Source organism: Erythrolamprus reginae, unplaced genomic scaffold (assembly GCF_031021105.1).
Source record: "Erythrolamprus reginae isolate rEryReg1 unplaced genomic scaffold, rEryReg1.hap1 H_55, whole genome shotgun sequence".
Taxonomy (NCBI): domain Eukaryota; kingdom Metazoa; phylum Chordata; class Lepidosauria; order Squamata; family Dipsadidae; genus Erythrolamprus; species Erythrolamprus reginae.
Window position 1 is genome coordinate 85,323 of NW_027248512.1, and position 20,221 is coordinate 105,543.

General features: G+C 41.9%; 1 protein-coding gene across 1 annotated transcript in view; it reads left to right on the plus strand.

The window, feature by feature from the left end:
* LOC139155779 (solute carrier family 12 member 9-like) overlaps positions 1 to 20,221 on the plus strand; it is a 123,045-nt gene that overhangs the window by 52,850 nt on the left and 49,974 nt on the right. Inside the window, exon 9 of the mRNA XM_070731048.1 lies at positions 11,132 to 11,256. Coding sequence (XP_070587149.1) covers positions 11,132 to 11,256 — 125 coding nt within the window. The remainder of the gene's footprint in view (positions 1 to 11,131; positions 11,257 to 20,221) is intronic.

A 20,221-nucleotide genomic window follows, 5' to 3' on the forward strand; every position in this document is an offset into this window, starting at 1 on the left:
ACTTCATCTCCCAGAATTCCCCATACGGAATGCGTGAACTTCAACACCATGAACTCCTCAGCCAGCACGCTGGACTTCAACTCCCAGAATTCCCCAGTCTGGATGCCTGGACTTCAACTCCCAGAATTCCCCAGCCAGCATGCCTGGACTTCAACTCCCAGAATTCCCCAGCCAGCATGCCTGGACTTCAACTCCCAGAATTCCCCAGTCAGGATGCCTGGACTTCAGCTCCCAGAATTCCCCAGTCAGGATGCCTGGACTTCAACTCCCAGAATTCCCCAGTCAGGATGCCTGGACTTCAACTCCCAGAATTCCCCATACAAAACACATGAATTTCAACTCCCAGAATTCCCCAGCCAGCATGCCTGGACTCCAACTCCCAGAATTCTCTACCCAGCATGCAGAGTGAATTAAATTTAAACCTCGTCTTTTGCCTTCCTTTTTGATAAAGCTACCTGAAACCTTATGAAAAGAGACTTAATCTCGCGGCTTGAAGAACGTTGTAAAGAAAAATTGCAATTGAATTCCTTTTTATTCCTGCATTGCATTAAGTTCCCATCCTTAAAGATTACCATTTTGACAAGATTCTGCCTAAAAAAAAGCAGCTGAGAAATACTTCCCCTAAAGAAAGGTATAAAGTAAAGCCCGGCAGATTGAAAAACAGGAAGATAACGCAAAGCCCAAGAGGAATAGAGTATGAAATCAGAATGACAGAATAACCGTGTTGGAAGGGACCTTAGAGGTCTTCTAGTCTAACGCCTTCCTCAAACAGGAGACCTTATACAGTGATGCCTCTACCTAAGAACGCCTCTACTTACGAACTTTTCTAGATAAGAACCGGGTGTTCAATTTTTTTTTACCTCTTCTTAAGAACCATTTTCCACTTACAAACCCGAGCCTCCGAAACTCTAACCGGAAAAGGCCGGGAGAAGTCTCCGTGGGGCCTCTCTAGGAATCTCCTGGGAAGAAACAGGGCCGGAAAAGGCGGGGAGAAGCCTCTGTGGGGCCTCTCTTGGACTCTCCTGGGAAGAAACAGGGCCGGAAAAGGTGGGGAGAAGCCTCTGTGGGGCCTCTCTAGGAATCTCCTGGGAGGAAACAGGGCCGGAAAAGGCAGGGAGAAGCCTCCGTGGGGCCTCTCTAGGAATCTCCTGGGAGGAAACAGGGCCGGAAAAGGCAGGGAGAAGCCTCCGTGGGGCCTCTCTAGGAATCTTCTGGGAGGAAACAGGGCCGGAAAAGGCAGGAAGAAGCCTCCGTGGGGCCTCTCTAGGAATCTCCTGGGAGGAAACAGGGCCGGAAAAGGCAGGGAGAAGCCTCCATGGGGCCTCTCTAGGAATCTCCTGGGAGGAAACAGGGCTGGAAAAGGCAGGGAGAAGCCTCCGTGGGGCCTCTCTAGGAATCTCCTGGGAGGAAACAGGGCTGGAAAAGGCAGGGAGAAGCCTCCGTGGGGGCTCTCTAGGAATCTCCTGGGAGGAAACAGAGCTAGAAAAGGCAGGAAGAAGCCTCCGTGGGGCCTCTCTAGGAATCTCCTGGGGGGGAAACAGGGACGGAAAATACCTATTTATCAAGGATCATGAGGTACAACACTTAATGGTTCACACAGCAAACAAGCAATCAGGAAACACTATTAATAGAAATATTAAAGATACAAGCAGTAAGTTACAGTCATAGAGTCCTAAGTGGGAGGAAATGGGTGATAGGAATGATGAGAAAAAACTAGTAGAAATAGCAGTACAGACTTAGTAAATAGTTTGACAGTTTTGGGAGAATTATTTGTTTAGCAGAGTGATGGCGTTCGGGAAAAAACTGCTCTTGTGTCTAGCTGTCTTGGTGTGCAGCGCTCTGTAGCGACGTTTTGAGGGTAGGAGTTGAAACAGTTTGTGTCCAGGATGCGAGGGGTCAGTCAATATTTTCACTGCCCTCTTTTTGACTCGTGCAGTCTACAGGTCCTCAGTGGAAGGCAGGTTGGCAGCCGTTGTTTTTTCTTCTGCAGTTCTGATTCTCCTGTGAAGTCTGTGTCGGTCCTGTTGAGTTGCAGAACCAAACCAAAGAGGAAGCAGTTGGAGAAAGATAGAAGTGGAGTGGAGAGAGGAAGGAAGGAGGGATGGAGAGAAGAGAAGAAAGGTAGATGGGAGAGATGGAGAGAGTAGGAGAGGAGTAGAAAGAGAAACATGAATATAGACTGATAACCTATTAATATGATAGAGATACTGATATGAAAATGAAAGAGATCAACTAGGATTATTTAACTATGTATGTTGGGGATATGTTTTTAAGGTATATACGTTTCTTCAACACTCCGTGGCTTGCATTGGCTGCCGATCAGTTTCCGGTCACAATTCAAAGTGATGGTCATGACCTTTAAAGCCCTACATGGCAATGGACCAGATTACCTCCGGAACCGCCTGCTACCGCACGAATCCTAGTGACTGATAAGGTCCCACAGAGTTGGCCTTCTCCGGGTCCCGTCGACTAAACAATGTCGTTTGGCGGGCCCCAGGGGAAGAGCCTTCTCTGTGGCGGCCCCAGCCCTCTGGAACCAACTCCCCCCGGAGATTAGAACTGCCCCCACCCTCCCTGTCTTTCGTAAACTATTCAAGACTCATTTATACCACCAGGCATGGGGGAGTTGAGATAGCTCTTCCCGCTAGGCCATTACAAGTTTTGCATGGTATGTTTGTGTGTATGTTTGGTTTTATAATAGGGGTTTTTAGTTGTTTTTTTATTATTGGATTGTACATGTTGTGTTTATTATTGTTGTTAGCCGCCCCGAGTCTGCGGAGAGGGGCGGCATACAAACCCAATATATTATTATTATTATTATTATTATTATTATTATTATTATTATTATTGATATATGTATGAATTATGGAGTTAAAAAATTTAAAACCCTTTTTTTTAAAAAAAAAAAAAGGTAGCGGCAGAAGCGTCTGGGCCGTTGGTGCCCGATGCCGTATGCCAATTTCTGCCAAGGAAGATGCGTTGATTTTCTTCCCGAAGCGGAGGGACGCCGCCTGCGCTCGGGAGAACTCTTCCCATCAACTAATCGGCGGGCGCCATTATCTTCGCCTCTGTGAATGGCGTAGCAAATTGGGCAAATCGGTGTATTATAAAGAATATTAAAAAAATTGCCCCATTAGCCAGCCGAGAACATTGTGGAGCAGTTGAAAGGGAGGGGGAAGCATTAATGGGGGGGCTGCTCGGTGGAAGAGATCTCCCCCTCTTTCCAATTGCTGTTTTGTGCAGTGTGAGAGCTGCCGCTTGGCAACGGAACCAGGCAAGGCGAGGTCAAACTTACATAGAAACATAGAAGACTGACGGCAGAAAAAGACCTCATGGTCCATCTAGTCTGCCCTTATACTATTTCCTGTATTTTATCTTAGGATGGATATATGTTTATCCCAGGCATGTTTAAATTCAGTTCCTGTGGATTTACCTACCACGTCTGCTGGAAGTTTGTTCCAAGGATCTACTACTCTTTCAATAAAATAATATTTTCTCATGTTGCTTTTGATCTTTCCCCCAACTAACTTCAGATTGTGTCCCCTTGTTCTTGGGTTCACTTTCCTATTAAAAACACTTCCCTCCTGGACCTTATTTAACCCTTTGACATATTTAAATGTTTCGATCATGTCCCCCCTTTCCCTTCTGTCCTTGTGTTATGACCCTGGGAAGACAGACAAACGGGTCTATGTAGTCCTCGAGTTTACGACTGCCGTTGAGATCCCCAATTCCTTTTTTAAAAAAAATAATCTTTATTAAGTTTTTACATATTAAAAACAATTTAAACAAACAGAAAGAAATGGGCAGACAAATCTGCGTATAAATTTATACAACATATAAAGGATTCAGTTTCAGTGGTGTTCGATATAGAATAGAATAGAATAGAATTTTATTGGCCAAGTGTGATTGGACACACAAGGAATTTGTCTTGGTGCATATGCTCTCAGCGTACATAAAATAAAATATACATTTGTCAAGAATCATGTGATACAACACTTAATGATTGTCATAGGGGTCAAATAAGCAATGAAGAGGCAATATTAATAAAAATCTTAGGATATAAGCAACAAGTTACAGTCATACAGTCAACATGGGAGGAAATGGGTGAAAGGAATGATGAGAAAAACTAGTAGAATAGAAGTGCAGATTTAGTAGAAAGTCTGACATAACTAGTTATTTGCTTATCATCAATTAATATTTTCTTTCACTACATACATATATTTACCGGTATTTGTTATATAAAAGACATAATTTGTCAACCATGTTGTTGACTATCACTTTCAAGCGACCTAATATTAAGTATTTGTATCGAGTGTGTGGAGTTGTGTGTTTGTTTTCTTTAGTTCTGCATATTATATTGAATTCATTTTGGATATTTCTGAGGAAGGTGCGAATTCCTTTTTAGGGGTTTTATGTTCCATCGATTTATGGTCACCAATTTCGGTAGCTAAGTCGCTTTTGTTTACTGTTTTTATTTGTTTGTTTGGATCTCTATCCTACTCTTCTCCATAGACTCAGGGCGGCTTATGTTCTGCCTGACTGGGCTCAGGCCATGCGTAACAGTCCAAGGAAAAGAAATCAAACACACACGTGCTCTGCTAATCAGCAAACTTGTATTAAATAAACAAAAAAGGGTTACTCAAAACAGTCTTTAGTGTCAAGAAACAATGATAGTGCAAGGCTTACTTCAGCCACACACAAAAACACAGGAAAAAACAAACAAAGACAACCTGGAATGAGCAAAGACATTTCAGGAGTCCTTTTGAATCTTTGGAGCAAACAGCAAGTCCCAGAGTTTTCAACTCCCACATGTCTGAAAAAGCTGGGTTGAAAACTCCAATGGCACGGAACAGAAACTTCAGAACAGGAACCACAAAATAACACAGATAAACAGCCACAGTTTGCCTTGGGCCTTTGTTCGCTTTTATACCTTTAGCCCTCATTAAGGGAACCACACCCAGCCCTCAGTATAAGAACCACACCCAGCCCAGGTGCTACTATTATGACCTGTAATGCTCCTTCAATCGATCCCTTCTTTGCATAGCTCTTCGGCTACGCAGATCAATGTATTGATCTGCAGAAGAACCCAAGGACGAAAGACTGCCTGAGGGACTGCATGCCAAATCCCCTGGGCTTTCTGCTGAATCCTGCAAACCAGTGGCTTCGTCCTCCTGGCTGTTTGCCACGTCTTCCTGGCTGTCTGCCACATCTTCCTGGCTGTGAGCCAGGCTTTCGCACTCACTTTGTGCCGCGTCTCTCCCATCTGTGGGAGCAACGGCTGGCCCAGGCCCAAACACAACAGCTTACAAAAACAGGAATAAAATACAAAATACAACAAAGAGAAGCCCAAACATAAATTTAGTGCTAAAACCCTGAAGTCATTTAGCTTTTGTCCCATTTTACAACTTTTCTCCCCGCCGTCGTTAAACGAATCACTGCGGTCGTTAAAGTTAGTAACACAGGTGTCAGAAGGTCGCAAAAGGGGACAATGTGAACCTGCTCCCAGAATATTACAACGGTCATAAATATGAATCAGTTGCTAAGCGTCTGAATTTTGATCACGTGGCCGCGCGGGGTGCTGTAACAATTGTCAGTGTGAAAAATGGTCATAAGTGACTTTTTTTTCAGTGCGTTGAACGGTTGCTAAATGAACTATAGTAAGTTGAGGAATGCTTATACTCAAAATGGACCATTTCCTATCTCTTAACCTCGCTGCAAACAGTAAGGGCTCATGGGGTTGGCCTTCTCCGCCAAATAATGTCACCTGGTGGGGCTGTGGGGAAGAGCCTTCTCTGTGGTGGCCCCAGCCCTTTGGAATCAACTGCTCCCCAGAGATCTGTACTATATCCACCCTGCCAGTCTTCCGGAAAGCTGTTAAGACCTGGCTTTTCTGGCAGGCCTGGAATTAGGAATGACTGTGTGTATGCATGACTTTTTAGGTTTTTATGTATTTATATCACTGTTGCTTTGGCATTGTTATATTTCCTATTGTTTTAACTTTTGCAATTATTGTTAGCTGCCAGAGTTCTGTTTGAGTGGGCAGCCCTTCGATTATCTATGGTTGACCTATCCAGATTCCTAAGAGGTCAGTAAGGGGCAAGTACAAGTGCACTAGAGTGCCTTCCGTCCCCTGTCCTATTGCTCTCCTGTATCTCCTGTACCTTTCTTCTATTCCTATATCTCTTCTTCTATTCTTTCATTGATATGTTCTATTCCTATACCTTCTTTTCTATTCTTTCTTAGATATATTTGACTATGAGTATCTCCTCTATAACCTTCATCATGCATTTTACTATGGGTATATAGATATATACCCACTAAAACCCTCATTGTGTATTGGACAAAATAAATAAATAAAATAAATAAATAAATAATATAAATATAATCAAAAGAAAAGGAGGAGGAGGAGGAGGAGAAATAGGAGAAGGAGGAGCAGAAGGGGAAGAAGAGGAGGAGGAGGAAGAAGGAAGAAGAAGGAAGAAGAAGAAGAAGAAGTAGGAAGAAGGAAGAAGAAGAAGAAGGAAGAAGAAGAAGAAGAAGAAGGAAGAAGAAGAAGAAGTAGGAAGAAGGAAGAAGAAGAAGAAGTAGGAAGAAGGAAGAAGAAGAAGAAGTAGGAAGAAGAAGAAGGAAGAAGAAGAAGGAAGAAGGAAGAAGAAGAAGAAGAAGAAGAAGAAGAAGAAGAAGAAGAAGAAGAAGGAGAATGCATTACGCCCAGTGCTAAGCTAGCTCTTTTCTCCTGGGAAAACGGCCATGAATGAAAGGAAAAGCTTGGATCGAAGGCCCATCTCCCATCCACTTTTCCCAGCACCCCAGATGGGATCCATTAACCTTCCCCCCAAGACTAGGTCTGCCAGCCTCCTGGATTGGAGCAATGTTGCTCTCCTTGGGACCCACCTGGGCCCGTGGATGGCAGAGACACCCTCAGCCTCGCACCCTCACTCCCCACCCCCATCGTCATCCGGTGTCTTTCAGAAGTGGCTCCTTTGCTTTGACAAGCCGCTAAATGAATTATAAATCAAAGGCGAGTATCAGGGGAGCCAGGAGCGCTCCATTACGGTAACCAGGCACAATCTCTGCTCGGTGCAACGCTATTAACTCGCTATCGGAGAGAGGTCCCCAATTGCTTAAATGGCTTGAATTATCTCCGTGGACTTCTCTCTGCTGGCCCCCACCCTTTCAGCAATTACCAGCAGATAAGACCACGGTTTGAAAAGAGCCGGCTTGTTTTGAAGGGGCAAACCGGGGGGGGGGGGGCGCTACTGGAAGAGACCCAGATGCCAGGGCAAACAGGAGGAATGTAACTTAGGAGTAGGAACAGGGGTAAAATACACCTACCAAAATCATTGAGTCTGTCATCTGCACCTCTATAACTGTCTGGTTTGGTTCTGCAACTCAACTAGATGGAAACAGACTTCAGAGGAGAATCAGAACTGCAGAAAAAGCAATGGCTGCCAACCCTGCCTTCCATTGAGGACTTGTAGACTGCAGGAGTCAAAAAGAGGGTGGGGGAAATAATTACTGACCCCTTGCATCCTGGACACAAACTGTTTCAAGTCCGACCCTCAAAACGTCGCTACAGAGCCCTGCACATCAAGAAAACTAGACACAAGAACCGTTTTTCCCCGAACGCCATCACTCTACTAAACAAATAATTCCCTCAACACTGTCAAACTTTTTACTAAGTCTGCACTTCCATTTCTACTAGTTTTTTCTCATCATTCCTATCATCCTTTTCCTTCCGCTTAGGACTGTATGACTAAATTGTTGCTCGTATCCTTAAGATTTTTATGAATATTGATTGTTTCTTCATTGCTTATTTGACCCCTATGACCATCATTAAGTGTTGTAACTCCTGATTCTTGACAAATGTATATTTTTCTTTTATATCCACTGAGAGCATCTGCACCAAAGACAAATTCCTTGTACTGTATGTCCAATCACACTTGGCCAATAAAGAATTCTATTCTATTCCATTCTATTCTATTCCATTCTAATCCATTCTATTCCATTCTATTCTATTCTATTCTACTGGGGGTCAGGACCTCTTTGAGGGTTGACCGACCGATCATTTCACAGGGGTCGAATAAGACCATGGGAAAAGACAAATTTTCTATGGTATTAGGAACTAAAGCTTCTATAAACAAGACCTTACCGACATCCCTCACTCCGTAAAAGACCTTGGAATACTCCTATCAAATGACCTATGTGCAAAGCCCACTGCAACAACATCGCCAAAAAGGCTACAAGAATTGTTAACCTAATCCTATGTAGCTTCTGCTCTGGTCATCTCACACTACTAACCAAAGCATACAAAGCTTTCGCCAGACCATTCCTCGAATACAGCTCATCTGTCTGGGGCCCACACCACATTTTGGACATAAACCCTCTGGAAAATGTCCAGAGATACTTTACTGGAAGAGCCCTCCACTCCTCCACTCACGACAGAATCCCCTACGCAACTAGACTTACAATCCTAGGTTTAGAAAGCTGAGATCTATGTCGCCTTTACCACGACCTAAGCATAGCCCATAAAATCATCTGCTACAATGTCCTTCCTGTCAACGACTACTTCAGCTTGAACCACAACAACACACGAGCACACAACAGATACAAACTCAAAGTAAACCGCTGTAAACTCAACTGCGGGAAATATGACTTTAGTAAGCAAGTAGTTGATAGAAGCATAGAAACATAGAAGACTGACGGCAGAAAAAGACCTCCTGGTCCATCTAGTCTGCCCTTATACTATTTTCTGTATTTTATCTTAGGATGGATCTATGTTTATCCCAGGCAGGTTTAAATTCAGTTACTGTGGATTTATCAACCATGTCTGCTGGAAGTTTGTTCCAAGGATCTACTACTCTTTCAATAAAATAATATTTCTTCATGTTGCTTTTGATCTTTCCCCCAACTAACTTCAGATTGTGTCCCCTTGTTCTTGTGTTCACTTTCCTATTAAAAACACTTCCCTCCTGAACCTTATTTAACCCTTTCACATATTTAAATGTTTCGATCCTGTCCCCCCTTTTCCTTCTGTCCTCCAGACTCTACAGATGGAGTTCATGAAGTCTTTCCTGATAAGTTTTATGCTTAAGACCTTCCACCATTCTTGTAGCCCATCTTTGGACCCGTTCAATTTTGTCAATATCTTTTTGTAGGTGAGGTCTCCAGAACTGAACACAATATTCCAAATGTGGTCTCACCAGCGCTCTATATAGCGGTAAATCTCCCTCTTCCTGCTTGTTATACCTCTAGCTATGCAGCCAAGCATCTTACTTGCTTTCCCTACCACCTGACTGCATGGAACTCACTACCTGACCCTGTAGTATCATCACCTAACCCCCAACACTTTACCCTTAGATTCTCCACTTTTGACCTTTCCCGATTCCTAAGAGGTCAGTAAGGGGCGTGCATAAGAGCACCAGAGTGCCTTCCAACCCCCTGCCCTAATGTTTCTCTCTTACTAGTATCATGTATATAAACATTGTGATATCTTTGTATACCACCCATACCTACTTGACAAAACAAACAAATAAACAAAATAAATATTCTGGTACCTTGGAAAATATTTTTACAATCTAACCAATCAGGCGTTTACAGTGGCGGCATCCTCTGACCTTCCTACCAATCACCTTAATCCTCTGTTGGGAGAATTGGCGCTAGACTTATGGCTGGGGGTCACCACAACATGAGGAACTGTATTACACCACACTGGAGGTTGGGGGGGGGGAGTTGGAGTTAAATGTACTTTATGGGTTAAATTATAATATTCTGAGTCTGGATTTGGTTTAGCATACTTTATGAACTCAGCCATGGTGCTGTGTAAACCATGATTTAGGTAAACTGCAGGTCCGACCGATTGTAGCTTAGTGAAGAAGCTATGGTTAAAAAAGAAAACCATGGCATAGTTTGTGATTCATGTAGTCTGTACAGATATAATCGATCAACAGCTCCTAAATACTAAAAAAAAAACCAGACCAGAAGATATTTATCTCTTTGTTTTATATATATATATATTTTAAAAGCACCATTACCATAATGACAAAGTTTTCCGTTCAAAATATATACTACTGTATATCTACATCTAAATGCATTTTTGAGCTAGCTGCAGAATGTTCAAAAATAGCAATTAAAATAGGACTTGTCATTTAGATCCTTGGTGGTAGTTGTTTTTTATTTTTAAATAGCAAAATAACATCAGAGATATCTGGGTCGGTGCTCAACCCAGTAAAATGTGAGACTTTTTTCCTTTTTTAAAAAAAAACATTAAATAACTTTTTTTAAAAAAAGTCCTGTTTTTGTTATTGTTTGTTGTTGGGTTTTTTTGCATTTTGTCTGAACCTGTTGGGCCCAACATTTTTTTTTGGACATGGGAATAAAACTGTTTGTTGATACTGGTGGCTTTTAATTTTTAGTTTTCAGTTCCCCTCTGCGCCCTTTTTAAAAAACCTTTGGGAACTGTCCGTTTTACAGAAAAGCTGCTCAGAAGGAAACTGCGTGGTAGGGGAAGGAAGAGGCTACTGAAATACAGGTAGTCCTCGAACTTAATAATAGATCATTTAGTGACTATTCAAAGTTATAATGGCACTGAGCAGTGATGGGCTCCTACAGGTACCGTCAGGTACGCAGAACCGGTAGAAAAAATTTGATTATTTTTTTTCCCACTCTGTGCTCTGGGTATGTTTTTTCCTGTTGCAGTAAATGAGGTTGAATGTGTATAATTTTAGAAGAGCTGTGCGTGTGTGTAATATGTATGTACACATATGGCATATATACATAGAATTAAAGAGTATATTTTGGATGTTCAGTAATAGTAAATAGAGAGGGAAATTGTATCTCTTTGAGGCCAGGAAAGGCCAGGCACCCTAACCCTTGACGTGAGTGACAGTCAAGTTGGCCACTTTTAAGCCAGTCACATGACCTTTAAGCCACGCCCCAGTCACATGATCATCAAGCCACCCCCCACCTGGTCACATGGCTGTAAGTCACACCCACAAAATAAGCCAATAATTTCGCCTGCAAATGGGTGGGGGGGATTCTGGGTATGAACCACAAGAAAAAGGGGCGGAGCTGACATCCGGTGATTGACTGCCCTGAGTCTTGATTCCCCGCGATCTCTTTTTGTCCACAGCTGGTGCTGTTTTCCGGGAAGCTGAACACCATAGCTGCCGTGGTCACCATCTTCTTCTTGCTGGTTTATGCAACGGTGGATTTGGCCTGCCTGGCGCTCGAATGGGCCTCTGCCCCAAACTTCAGGTACGTCGGAGGAAGGGGAAAGGAAAACACTAGAATCGGTGACTCTTTCATGAGGACGCATGTGTGTGTCATATTTTGACAATTTTCAGCAATTTTTTGTTTTCGTGCAAAAAATCCTATATATCTCTATCTATATCTCTATCATCTATCTATATCTGATTCTATCTATTTCTATTTATCTATATCTATAGATGTATCATCTATATATCTATATCTCCCTGTATCTCTATCTATGTCTGTCTGTCTGTCTGTCTGTCTATCTATCTAATCTATCGATCTAATCTATCGATCTATCTATCAATTTTCTATCGATCTATCAATCTATCTCTCTTTATTTATTTATCTATCTATCCATTTTCTAGCTGTCTGTCTGTCTATCCTATCTACCTACCTACCTACCTACCTATCTATCTATCTCTATCTATCTATCTTTATCTCTCTATCTATTTATCTATCTATCCATTTTCTAGCTGTCTGTCTGTCAATCTATCCTATCCTATCTATCTATCTATCTATCTATCTATCTATCTATCTATCTATCTATCTATCTATCTATCCATTTTCTATCGATCTATCTATCAATCTATCAATCTATCTCTCTTTATCTATTTATTTATCTATCTATCCATTTTCTAGCTGTCTGTCTGTCTGTCTATCCTATCTATCTACCTACCTACCTACCTATTTGCCTACCTACCTACCTATCTATCTTTATTTATCTATCTATCCATTTTCTGTCTGTCTGTCTGTCTGTCTGTGTCTGTCTGTCTGTCTGTCTGTCTATCTATCTTTATCTATTTATCTATCTATCCATTTTCTGTCTGTCTGTCTGTGTCTGTCTGTCTGTCTGTCTGTCTGTCTGTCTGTCTGTCTGTCTGTCTGTCTATCTATCTATCTATCTATCTATCTGCTAGCCTTCTAGGTGCTTGCTAAGAAATGCTCGTCAGATCATTCCTATTTCTTATGCAATATTATATTGCCAGGCTCTGATGCTAGGGAGTTAGATACTCTACTCCCCCTCTCCACCTTAAAAGAACTCTATTCAACCACCAATTGCCACGCTCTGATGCTAAGGGTTTACTCATTAGACAAGCTTTTAAGTGTCAATGTATATCAGTCGTAACCACTCATTCATTCTAAAGCTTTAACTGTTGATTTATCAAGCCCGATCACATAGTTTTGCAGTGAAGAACGAATATCCAGCTACTAGTATAATAATAAAATAATAGCCATCCACCATGGGTTTGCTCACCACTGGCCGTGGGTCAAGGCTCCATAACTGCCAATTTAGAGGATCTTTTCTGAGCAGAGACAGGTTACAAGCGGTGTGCCACAAGGGTCTGTTCTGGGTCCTATTCTTTTTAATATGTTTGTGAGTGACATAGGGGAAGGTTTGGTAGGGAAGGTTTGCCTATTTGCCGGTGACTCTAAAGTGTGCAATAGGGTTGATATTCCTGGAGGGGTCTGTAATATGGTAAATGATTTAGCTTTACTAGATAAATGGTCAAAGCAATGGAAACTGCAGTTTAATGTTTCCAAATGTAAAATAATGCACTTGGGGAAAAGGAATCCTCAATCTGAGTATTGTATTGGCAGTTCAGTGTTGGCAAATACTTCAAAAGAAAAGGATTTAGGGGTAGTGATTTCTGACAGTCTCAAAATGGGTGAACAGTGCAGTCAGGTGGTAGGGAAAGCAAGTAGGATGCTTGGCTGCATAGCTAGAGGTATCACAAGTAGGAAGAGGGAGATTGTGATCCCGCTATATAGAGTATAGTGTTGGAGTACTGTGTTCAGTTCTGGAGACCTCACCTACAAAAAGATATTGATAAAATTGTACGGGTCCAAAGACGGACTACAAGAATGGTGGAAGGTCTTAAGCATAAAACGTATCAGGAAAGACTTAATGAACTCAATCTGTAGAGTCTGGAGGACAGAAGGAAAAGGGGGGACATGATCGAAACATTTAAATATGTGAAAGGGTTAAATAAGGTCTGGGAGGGAAGTGTTTTTAATAGGAAAGTGAACCCAAGAACAAGGGGACACAATCTGAAGTTAGCTGGGGGAAAGATCAAAAGCAATGTGAGAACATATGATTTTACTGAAAGAGTAGTAGATGCTTGGAACAAACTTCCAGCAGACGTGCTTGGTAAATCCACAGGAACTGAATTTAAACATGCCTGGGATAAACATATATCCATCCTAAGATAAAAAACAGGAAATAGCACAAGGACAGAATAGATGGACCCGAAGGTGTTTTTCTGCCGTCAGTCTTCTATGTTTCTATGTTACTATTAAGAGAACGAAAGATGCTGGGTGTCTTTAATTGGCATCCTTATTAATCTTGAAAGGTTTATTTGCTTTCCAATGCAGCGTCAGCCAGGAATCCCTGCTCCTTACGCCCTCTGCAAGCTTTCACCCTCCTCTCTTCCTCCTTCTCTTTAATTATAAAATCATTAATACGAACAAAAGGATGAAGTGAAAAATGAACTAAGGAAGAGGTTACCTTTAAAAGAAAAACACACACACACACCTGTCTTCAGGGCTAGGAAAAAATACCTGCCGGTTTGGCAGTGATTGCTCTAAATATCATTGCAGAGAATTTCCCCATATTAAGTGGAAATTTTTCCTCTGGTCTAACGCACTCCTTGATGGCAGCTAAATTGAGCGATTTTAAATCCAATTGTATACAGAGTCTGGGTTGCATTCGCTTTCTCCAGGGTTGTAGAAACGGTTCGGCAATGGAAGGGCTGCTGTTTTTTTTACAAAATCAATTCTTGTTTGGTGAATCCCACAATGTTGGTCTTTGGAGGGACCCTCTCTCTCAGATTCTGGGGTGCTTTGAAAATTGGGGAAAGTCTGGTTATGAACTCCATAGAACTAACATAGAGTTATTTTTTTTAAATTTTCTGCACCATGCAATAAGAACATAACATCAAAGAAAACACATCCTACATGCCAAACATTATATATGGAATTTTCTTATCTGATAAAAACATAATAAATAAAAAGCCACCAGGAGCTTCTCATTTAAAACAACTACAGTAATACCTCGTCTTACGAACTTAATTGGTTCCCGGAAGAGGTTCGTAAGGCAAAAAGTTCGCAAGACGAAACGTTGTTTCCCATAGGAAACAATGTAAAATGAATTAATGCGTGCAAGGAAAAAAACCCACAACTGTCTGGCTGTCACCTTTTGAAACAGCCGGGCGCTTCTCAGCGTTCTCCCAATGCCGAAACCGGAAGTTCGGCAAATGTTTGGGTTTGGCATTCGGGTTCGGGAGGATGCCGAGAACTCCCCCGGCTGTTTCAAAAGGCAACAGCCGGGTGGCGGGGCTTCTCGGCGGCCACCCAAACCCGAACTTTTGCCAAACTTCGGGTTCGGCATTCGGGCGGCGGGTTCGTAAGACGGAAAAAGTTCAGAAAAAAGGCCAAAAAGTTTCCGAACCCCGGGTTCGTATCTCGGATTGTTTGTATGGGGAGGGGTTCGTATCACAAGGTACCACTGTATATCCCATGTTACCAAATCCCTAATTATTTTTAAAACAGTAATATAAGATTTAAGTACAAAATTCAAAGTTGCAGTTTTCTCTCTTTCTATCCTTATGCCATTTTCTTGTTATTTAATTAAAACAAAAATTGTTTCGCTCCCAGCAAATAAAATTTCGAATTATCTATTCACAATAATATCCAGTCTAAACTACCTTAGATCTATGTTGTATCCTTATCTAATGCTACCACCATTACTTTCTTCATCACTTGGGTTTCTGCCAGCTGTTTTCTAATTCTTAACATTGTTTACAAACCAATGGTAACATTTTTAAACTATTTTTAGTTTCCAGCCATTCATAAAACTTTCCCCAAATTTTATAACCCAAATTTTCTTTATCTTTAAGTTTAAAAGTAAGTCTATTCGTTTCAGCACTCCATAGAACTCCAGTGTTTGGTTTTGGAGAGATGCTGGACGTTTTTTGCCGGCATGGAAATACACCTTGCTAACCGCTGTTCTAAGGATGTTAAAATAGTCAACTCAAGGAGTTTTAATCAACACTGCAGGTTTTTAACACATTAGAATTTGTTAATTGATGAGATGCTTGTTATCTGCATCGTCAACCTCCCCTCCCTCCCTCTCCTCCTCCTCTTCCTCGCCCTCTTCTTTTTCTCTTGCCCTTTCTTCCTGTTTTCCTTCTCTTTCCTTCCTTCCTCTTTCCCTTTCTTCCTTTCTCTCACTGTATCTTCTGTTCTCTTTCCTTCCCTCCCTCTTCCTCTCCCTCTTCTTCCTTTTCTTTTACTCTTTCTTCCTGTTTCCTTTCTCTCTCCTCCCTCCCTCCCTGCCTTTGTCTTTCCCTTCCTTTTCCTTATTCTTTCTTCCTGTTCTCCTTCCTTCCTCTTCCCCTTCCTTCCTTCCTTCCTCTTACTTTTTCTTCCTCTTCTTCTTTCTCTCTTTCTCTTTTTCTCTTTCTCCATCCATTCCTTCCCTCCTTCCTTCCTTATCTCATTTCCTTCCTTCCTTCTCAATCTCATCTCCTTCCTTCCTTCTTTTCAATCTCATCTCCTTCCTCCCTACCCTCTTCCTTCCTCTTACTCTTTCTTCCTGTTCTCCTTTTCTTTCTTTTTCTCTTCCTTCCTTATCTCATTTCCTTCCTTCCTTCCTTCCTTTCAATCTCATATCCTTCCTTCCTCCCTCCCTCCCTCCCCTCTTCCTTCCTCTTATCTTTCTTCCTGTTCTCCTTTTCTTTCTTTTTCTCTTCCTTCCTTCCTTATCTCATCTCCTTCCTTCCTTCCTTCCTCCCTTCCTCTCCCTTTCCTTCCTCTTACTCTTTCTTCCTGTTCTCCTTTTCTTTCTTTTCCTCTTCCTTCCTTATCTCATTTCCTTCCTTCCTTCCTTCCTTTCAATCTCATATCCTTTCTTCCTTCCTTCCTTCCTTCCTCCCTTCCTCTCCCTTTCCTTCCTCTTACTCTTTCTTCCTGTTCTCCTTTTCTTTCTTTTTCTCTTCCTTCCTTATCTCATTTCCTTCCTTCCTTCCTTTCAATCTCATATCCTTTCTTCCTTCCTTCCTCCCTCCCTCCCTCCCCTCTTCCTTCCTCTTATCTTTCTTCCTGTTCTCCTTTTCTTTTTCTCTTCCTTCCTTCCTTATCTCATCTCCTTCCTTCCTCCCTTCCTCTCCCTTTCCTTCCTCTTACTCTTTCTTCCTGTTCTCCTTTCTTTCTTTTTCTCTTCCTTCCTTCCTTATCTCATCTCCTTCCTTCCTTCCTCCCTTCCTCTCCCTTTCTTTCCTCTTACTCTTTCTTCCTGTTCTCCTTTCTTTCTTTCTTTCTTTCTTTCTTTCTTTCTTTCTTTCTTTCTTTCTTTCTTTCTTTCACTTGCCTTCCTTCCTTCCTTCCTCATTTCATCTCCTTCCTTCCTTTCAATCTCATCTGTTTGCTTCCTCCCTCCCTCCCCTCTACATCTGTCTATCCACCGCATGCCGCTGAAGAAGTCTCATCAGTCCCCCAAAACCTACGCATTTCACTGCAGTTCCTTAGTTAACAGGCGCCGCCAGGCTCCTCCCAATGTCGGTAGCATCATCTCCTTAAACGGGGGCACGATCCTGCCATGCAACACAGCATCTGCTGCTCCCAAAAGGATCCCACCCCAAAGAGGCCCCGCTCACTTCCGTTGTTTTGGACAGCCAGGCTGGGATTTGGGCTGGTTAATTGGATCGGGAGCCCCTGATCGATCTGAGCTAATTAAAAGGACTAATTAACGCCGTGTTTCTCAACCCTCGGCAACTTTAAGATGGTGCTGACTTCACTTCCCAGAATTCCCCAGCCAGCTATGCTATGCCGGCTGGGGAATTCTGGGAGTTGAAGTCCACACATCTTAACCTTGCTAAAGTTTATTTTATTTATTTTTATTTATTTATTTTGCCAAGCACATATTGGTAGTATACAAAGGTAGTATCTCCTGCAAAGGAGAAGACTGAGAGCAGACTCGATAGCTGTCTACCAATATCTGATGGGCTGTCACAGAGCAGAGGGACCAGCATTGTTCTCATTAGCGCATGGAACGACTAGAAACAATGGGATGAAACTGCAAGGGAGGAGAGTTAGATGAGATATCAGAAAAAACTTTCTAACGGTAAGGGTGATAAACCGGTGGAACAGCTTGCCACAGGAGGTGGTGGGCTCGCCTTCACTGGACGTCTTCTGTCGTTTGGCGGGACCCAGGGGAAGAGCCTTCTCTGTGGCGGCCCCGGCCCTCTGGAACCAACTCCACCCAGAGATTAGAATAGCCCCCACCCTTCTAGCCTTTCGCAAGCTTCTTAAAACCCACCTCTGTCGTCAGGCATGGGGGAACTGAGATATTCTTTCCCCCGAGGCTTCTACAATTTATGCATGGTACATTTGTATGTATGATTGGTTTTAAAATAAGGGTTTTTAGCTTCTTTAGTATTGGATTGTCGCATGTTGTTTTTACCACTGTTGTTGGCCGCCCCGAGTCTATGGAGAGGGGCGGCATACAAATCCAATGAAATGAAATGAAAAATGAAATGTGGGGGAAACATCCACATGCCACAAGCCTGTTTGGCTCCCGATAGAATCTGTCGATGAAGGCTCCTCTGATGAAGGAAGCATGAGTGACAGGGAAGAGGGGAGTTTGGCAGACAGCCCAGGAGGAGATCAATCATCCTTATCATCCCTGGATTCTGAACAAGAACTTATGACAGATCCACGCATGTGTAGAGTGATGCATAGGAGAGAACAACTGAAGGATTATTACAGGAGATAGGTGAGGCCACCTGTGGTTGGGTGGGGCTGCTGTAATTAGTGCTACAGATAAAAAGAGCAGCCTCGTGGAAGTTTATCTGATTCATAGTTTCGTCAAGATCGTGGTTTGCTGTTTCTCTGTTCAAGATTGTGTGTGGACTTTCTGGATTTTGGAATTTGGACTCAATTTCCCAGTTATTGGGTGAGCAATTGGACTGTATTTAACCTGTGCCTTGTGTGTACCAGAAAATCCCTTTGACATTTGAAAAGGGAGTTTTTTCTGCTTTTCTGTTGATAAAGACCTTTTGTTTTCCTTCTATCGTGTGGTGTGTGTCTGTTTGGACTAATTACCCTGTAATTATGGGCGGTTGGGACACACTTGGCAGAACTTTTTCAAACAAAGACCTGACAGTCATCTTTCTGGCATGGTTTGATGAATCCTGCATTGAGCAGGAGGTTGGACCCAATGACCCTGGAGGTCCCTTCCAACTCTATGATTCTATGATTTTAAAACATAACAATGTTTATATGATACTACTAAAAGAGAAACATTAGGACAGGGGATGGAAGGCACTCTGGTGCACTTATGCACACCCCTTACTGACCTCGGGAGAGATCAACAGTGGAGAGTCTAAGGGTGAGGTTTTGGGCGTTAGGGGATGATACTACAGAGTCCAGTAGTGAGTTCCATGCATCAACTACTCGGTTACTAAAGTTGTATTTCCTACAGTCGAGTTTAGAGCGGTTTACTTTAAGTTTACATCTGTTCTGTGCTCGTGTGTTGTTGTGATTGAAGCTGAAGTAGTCATTGACAGGAAGGACGTTGTAGTAGATGCTTTTATGGGCTATGCTTAAGACGTGTTTAAGGCAACGTAGTTTTAAGCTTTCTAAACCTAGGATTGTTAGTTTTGTTGGGTTGCGAATGGAGGAGTGGAGGGCTCTTCTAGTAAAGTATCTCTGGACATTTTCTAGAGTATTTATAGAATTCTTTATTGGCCAAATGTGATTTGACACACAAGGAATTTGTCTTTGGTGCAGATGCTCTCAGTGTACATAAAAGAAAATATACATTTGTCAAGAATCATGAAGTACAACACTTAATTATTGTCGTAGGGATCAAATAAGCAATGAAGAAACAATCAATATTAATAAAAATCTTAAGGATACAAGCAACAAGTGACAGTCATACAGTCCTAAGTGGGAGGAAAAGGGTGATAGGAACGATGAGAAAAAACTAGTAGTAATAGTAGTGCAGACTTAGTAGTTTGACAGATGTCCGAAATATGGTGTGGGTTCCAGACAGATGAGCTCTATTCCTTTTTTTTAAACAAAGTTTATTTATTGGTTTTAAGAAGAATATTTCTCATATCTTTTTATACAAGTCATAATCCGTGTCTATTACATTTTAAATATACCATTCGTTGCACTATGTGTTCTATTAAGTTGTATTCATTCAGATATATATATATATATAATAGATAAAGCACAACATGATGTATTAATAAGCTTGAATACTTTTTATTTTCTGCAACAAAGTGGTTTTTGATCTTAAATGTTTGTTTCATTTACCTCTATTATTATTGCAAAGTGTTTGTTTTTATTTCTATATACAGTGGTACCTCGAGATACGAGTTTAATTCGTTCCTGACCTGGGCTCTTAAGTCGAGCAGCTCTTATCTCGAACGACTTTTCCCCATAGGAATTAATGTAAATAATTTTAATTGGTTCCAGCCCTCAAAAAACTCACAAAGTTAGTCTAAATTATGCAGAAAGACAAGTTTTTAATGAAGAAATGTACATGTACATATAAATGAATAATGAAGTTTCTTTCACTTAACTTGTAAACTTTCTTAAACTTTTAAATTTACATATGTTCAACTTCTCTGCCACCCAATCCTGTAGGACAGAGGTCCCCAACCCTTTTTGCACCAGGGACCGGCTTTAAGCGATCAAGAGAGGAATGGGATAAATGAATGGACAGAGGGTGGGAAGGAAGGAAGGAAAGAGGGAAGGGACAGGAACAGAGGAAGGAAGCAAGGAAACTTATGAAAGGGGAGAGTAAGAGAGGAATGAGTGAAGGGAGGGAGGGAGGGAAGAAGGTGGGAAGGAGAAAGAAAAGAAGAAATAGAGGAAGGGAAGGTAAAACAGACAAAGAAAAAGCTAACTTCCGCGTTCAGCTTCAGGAGACAGCTGCGAAGCCGCGCGCGTTTTAAAAGGT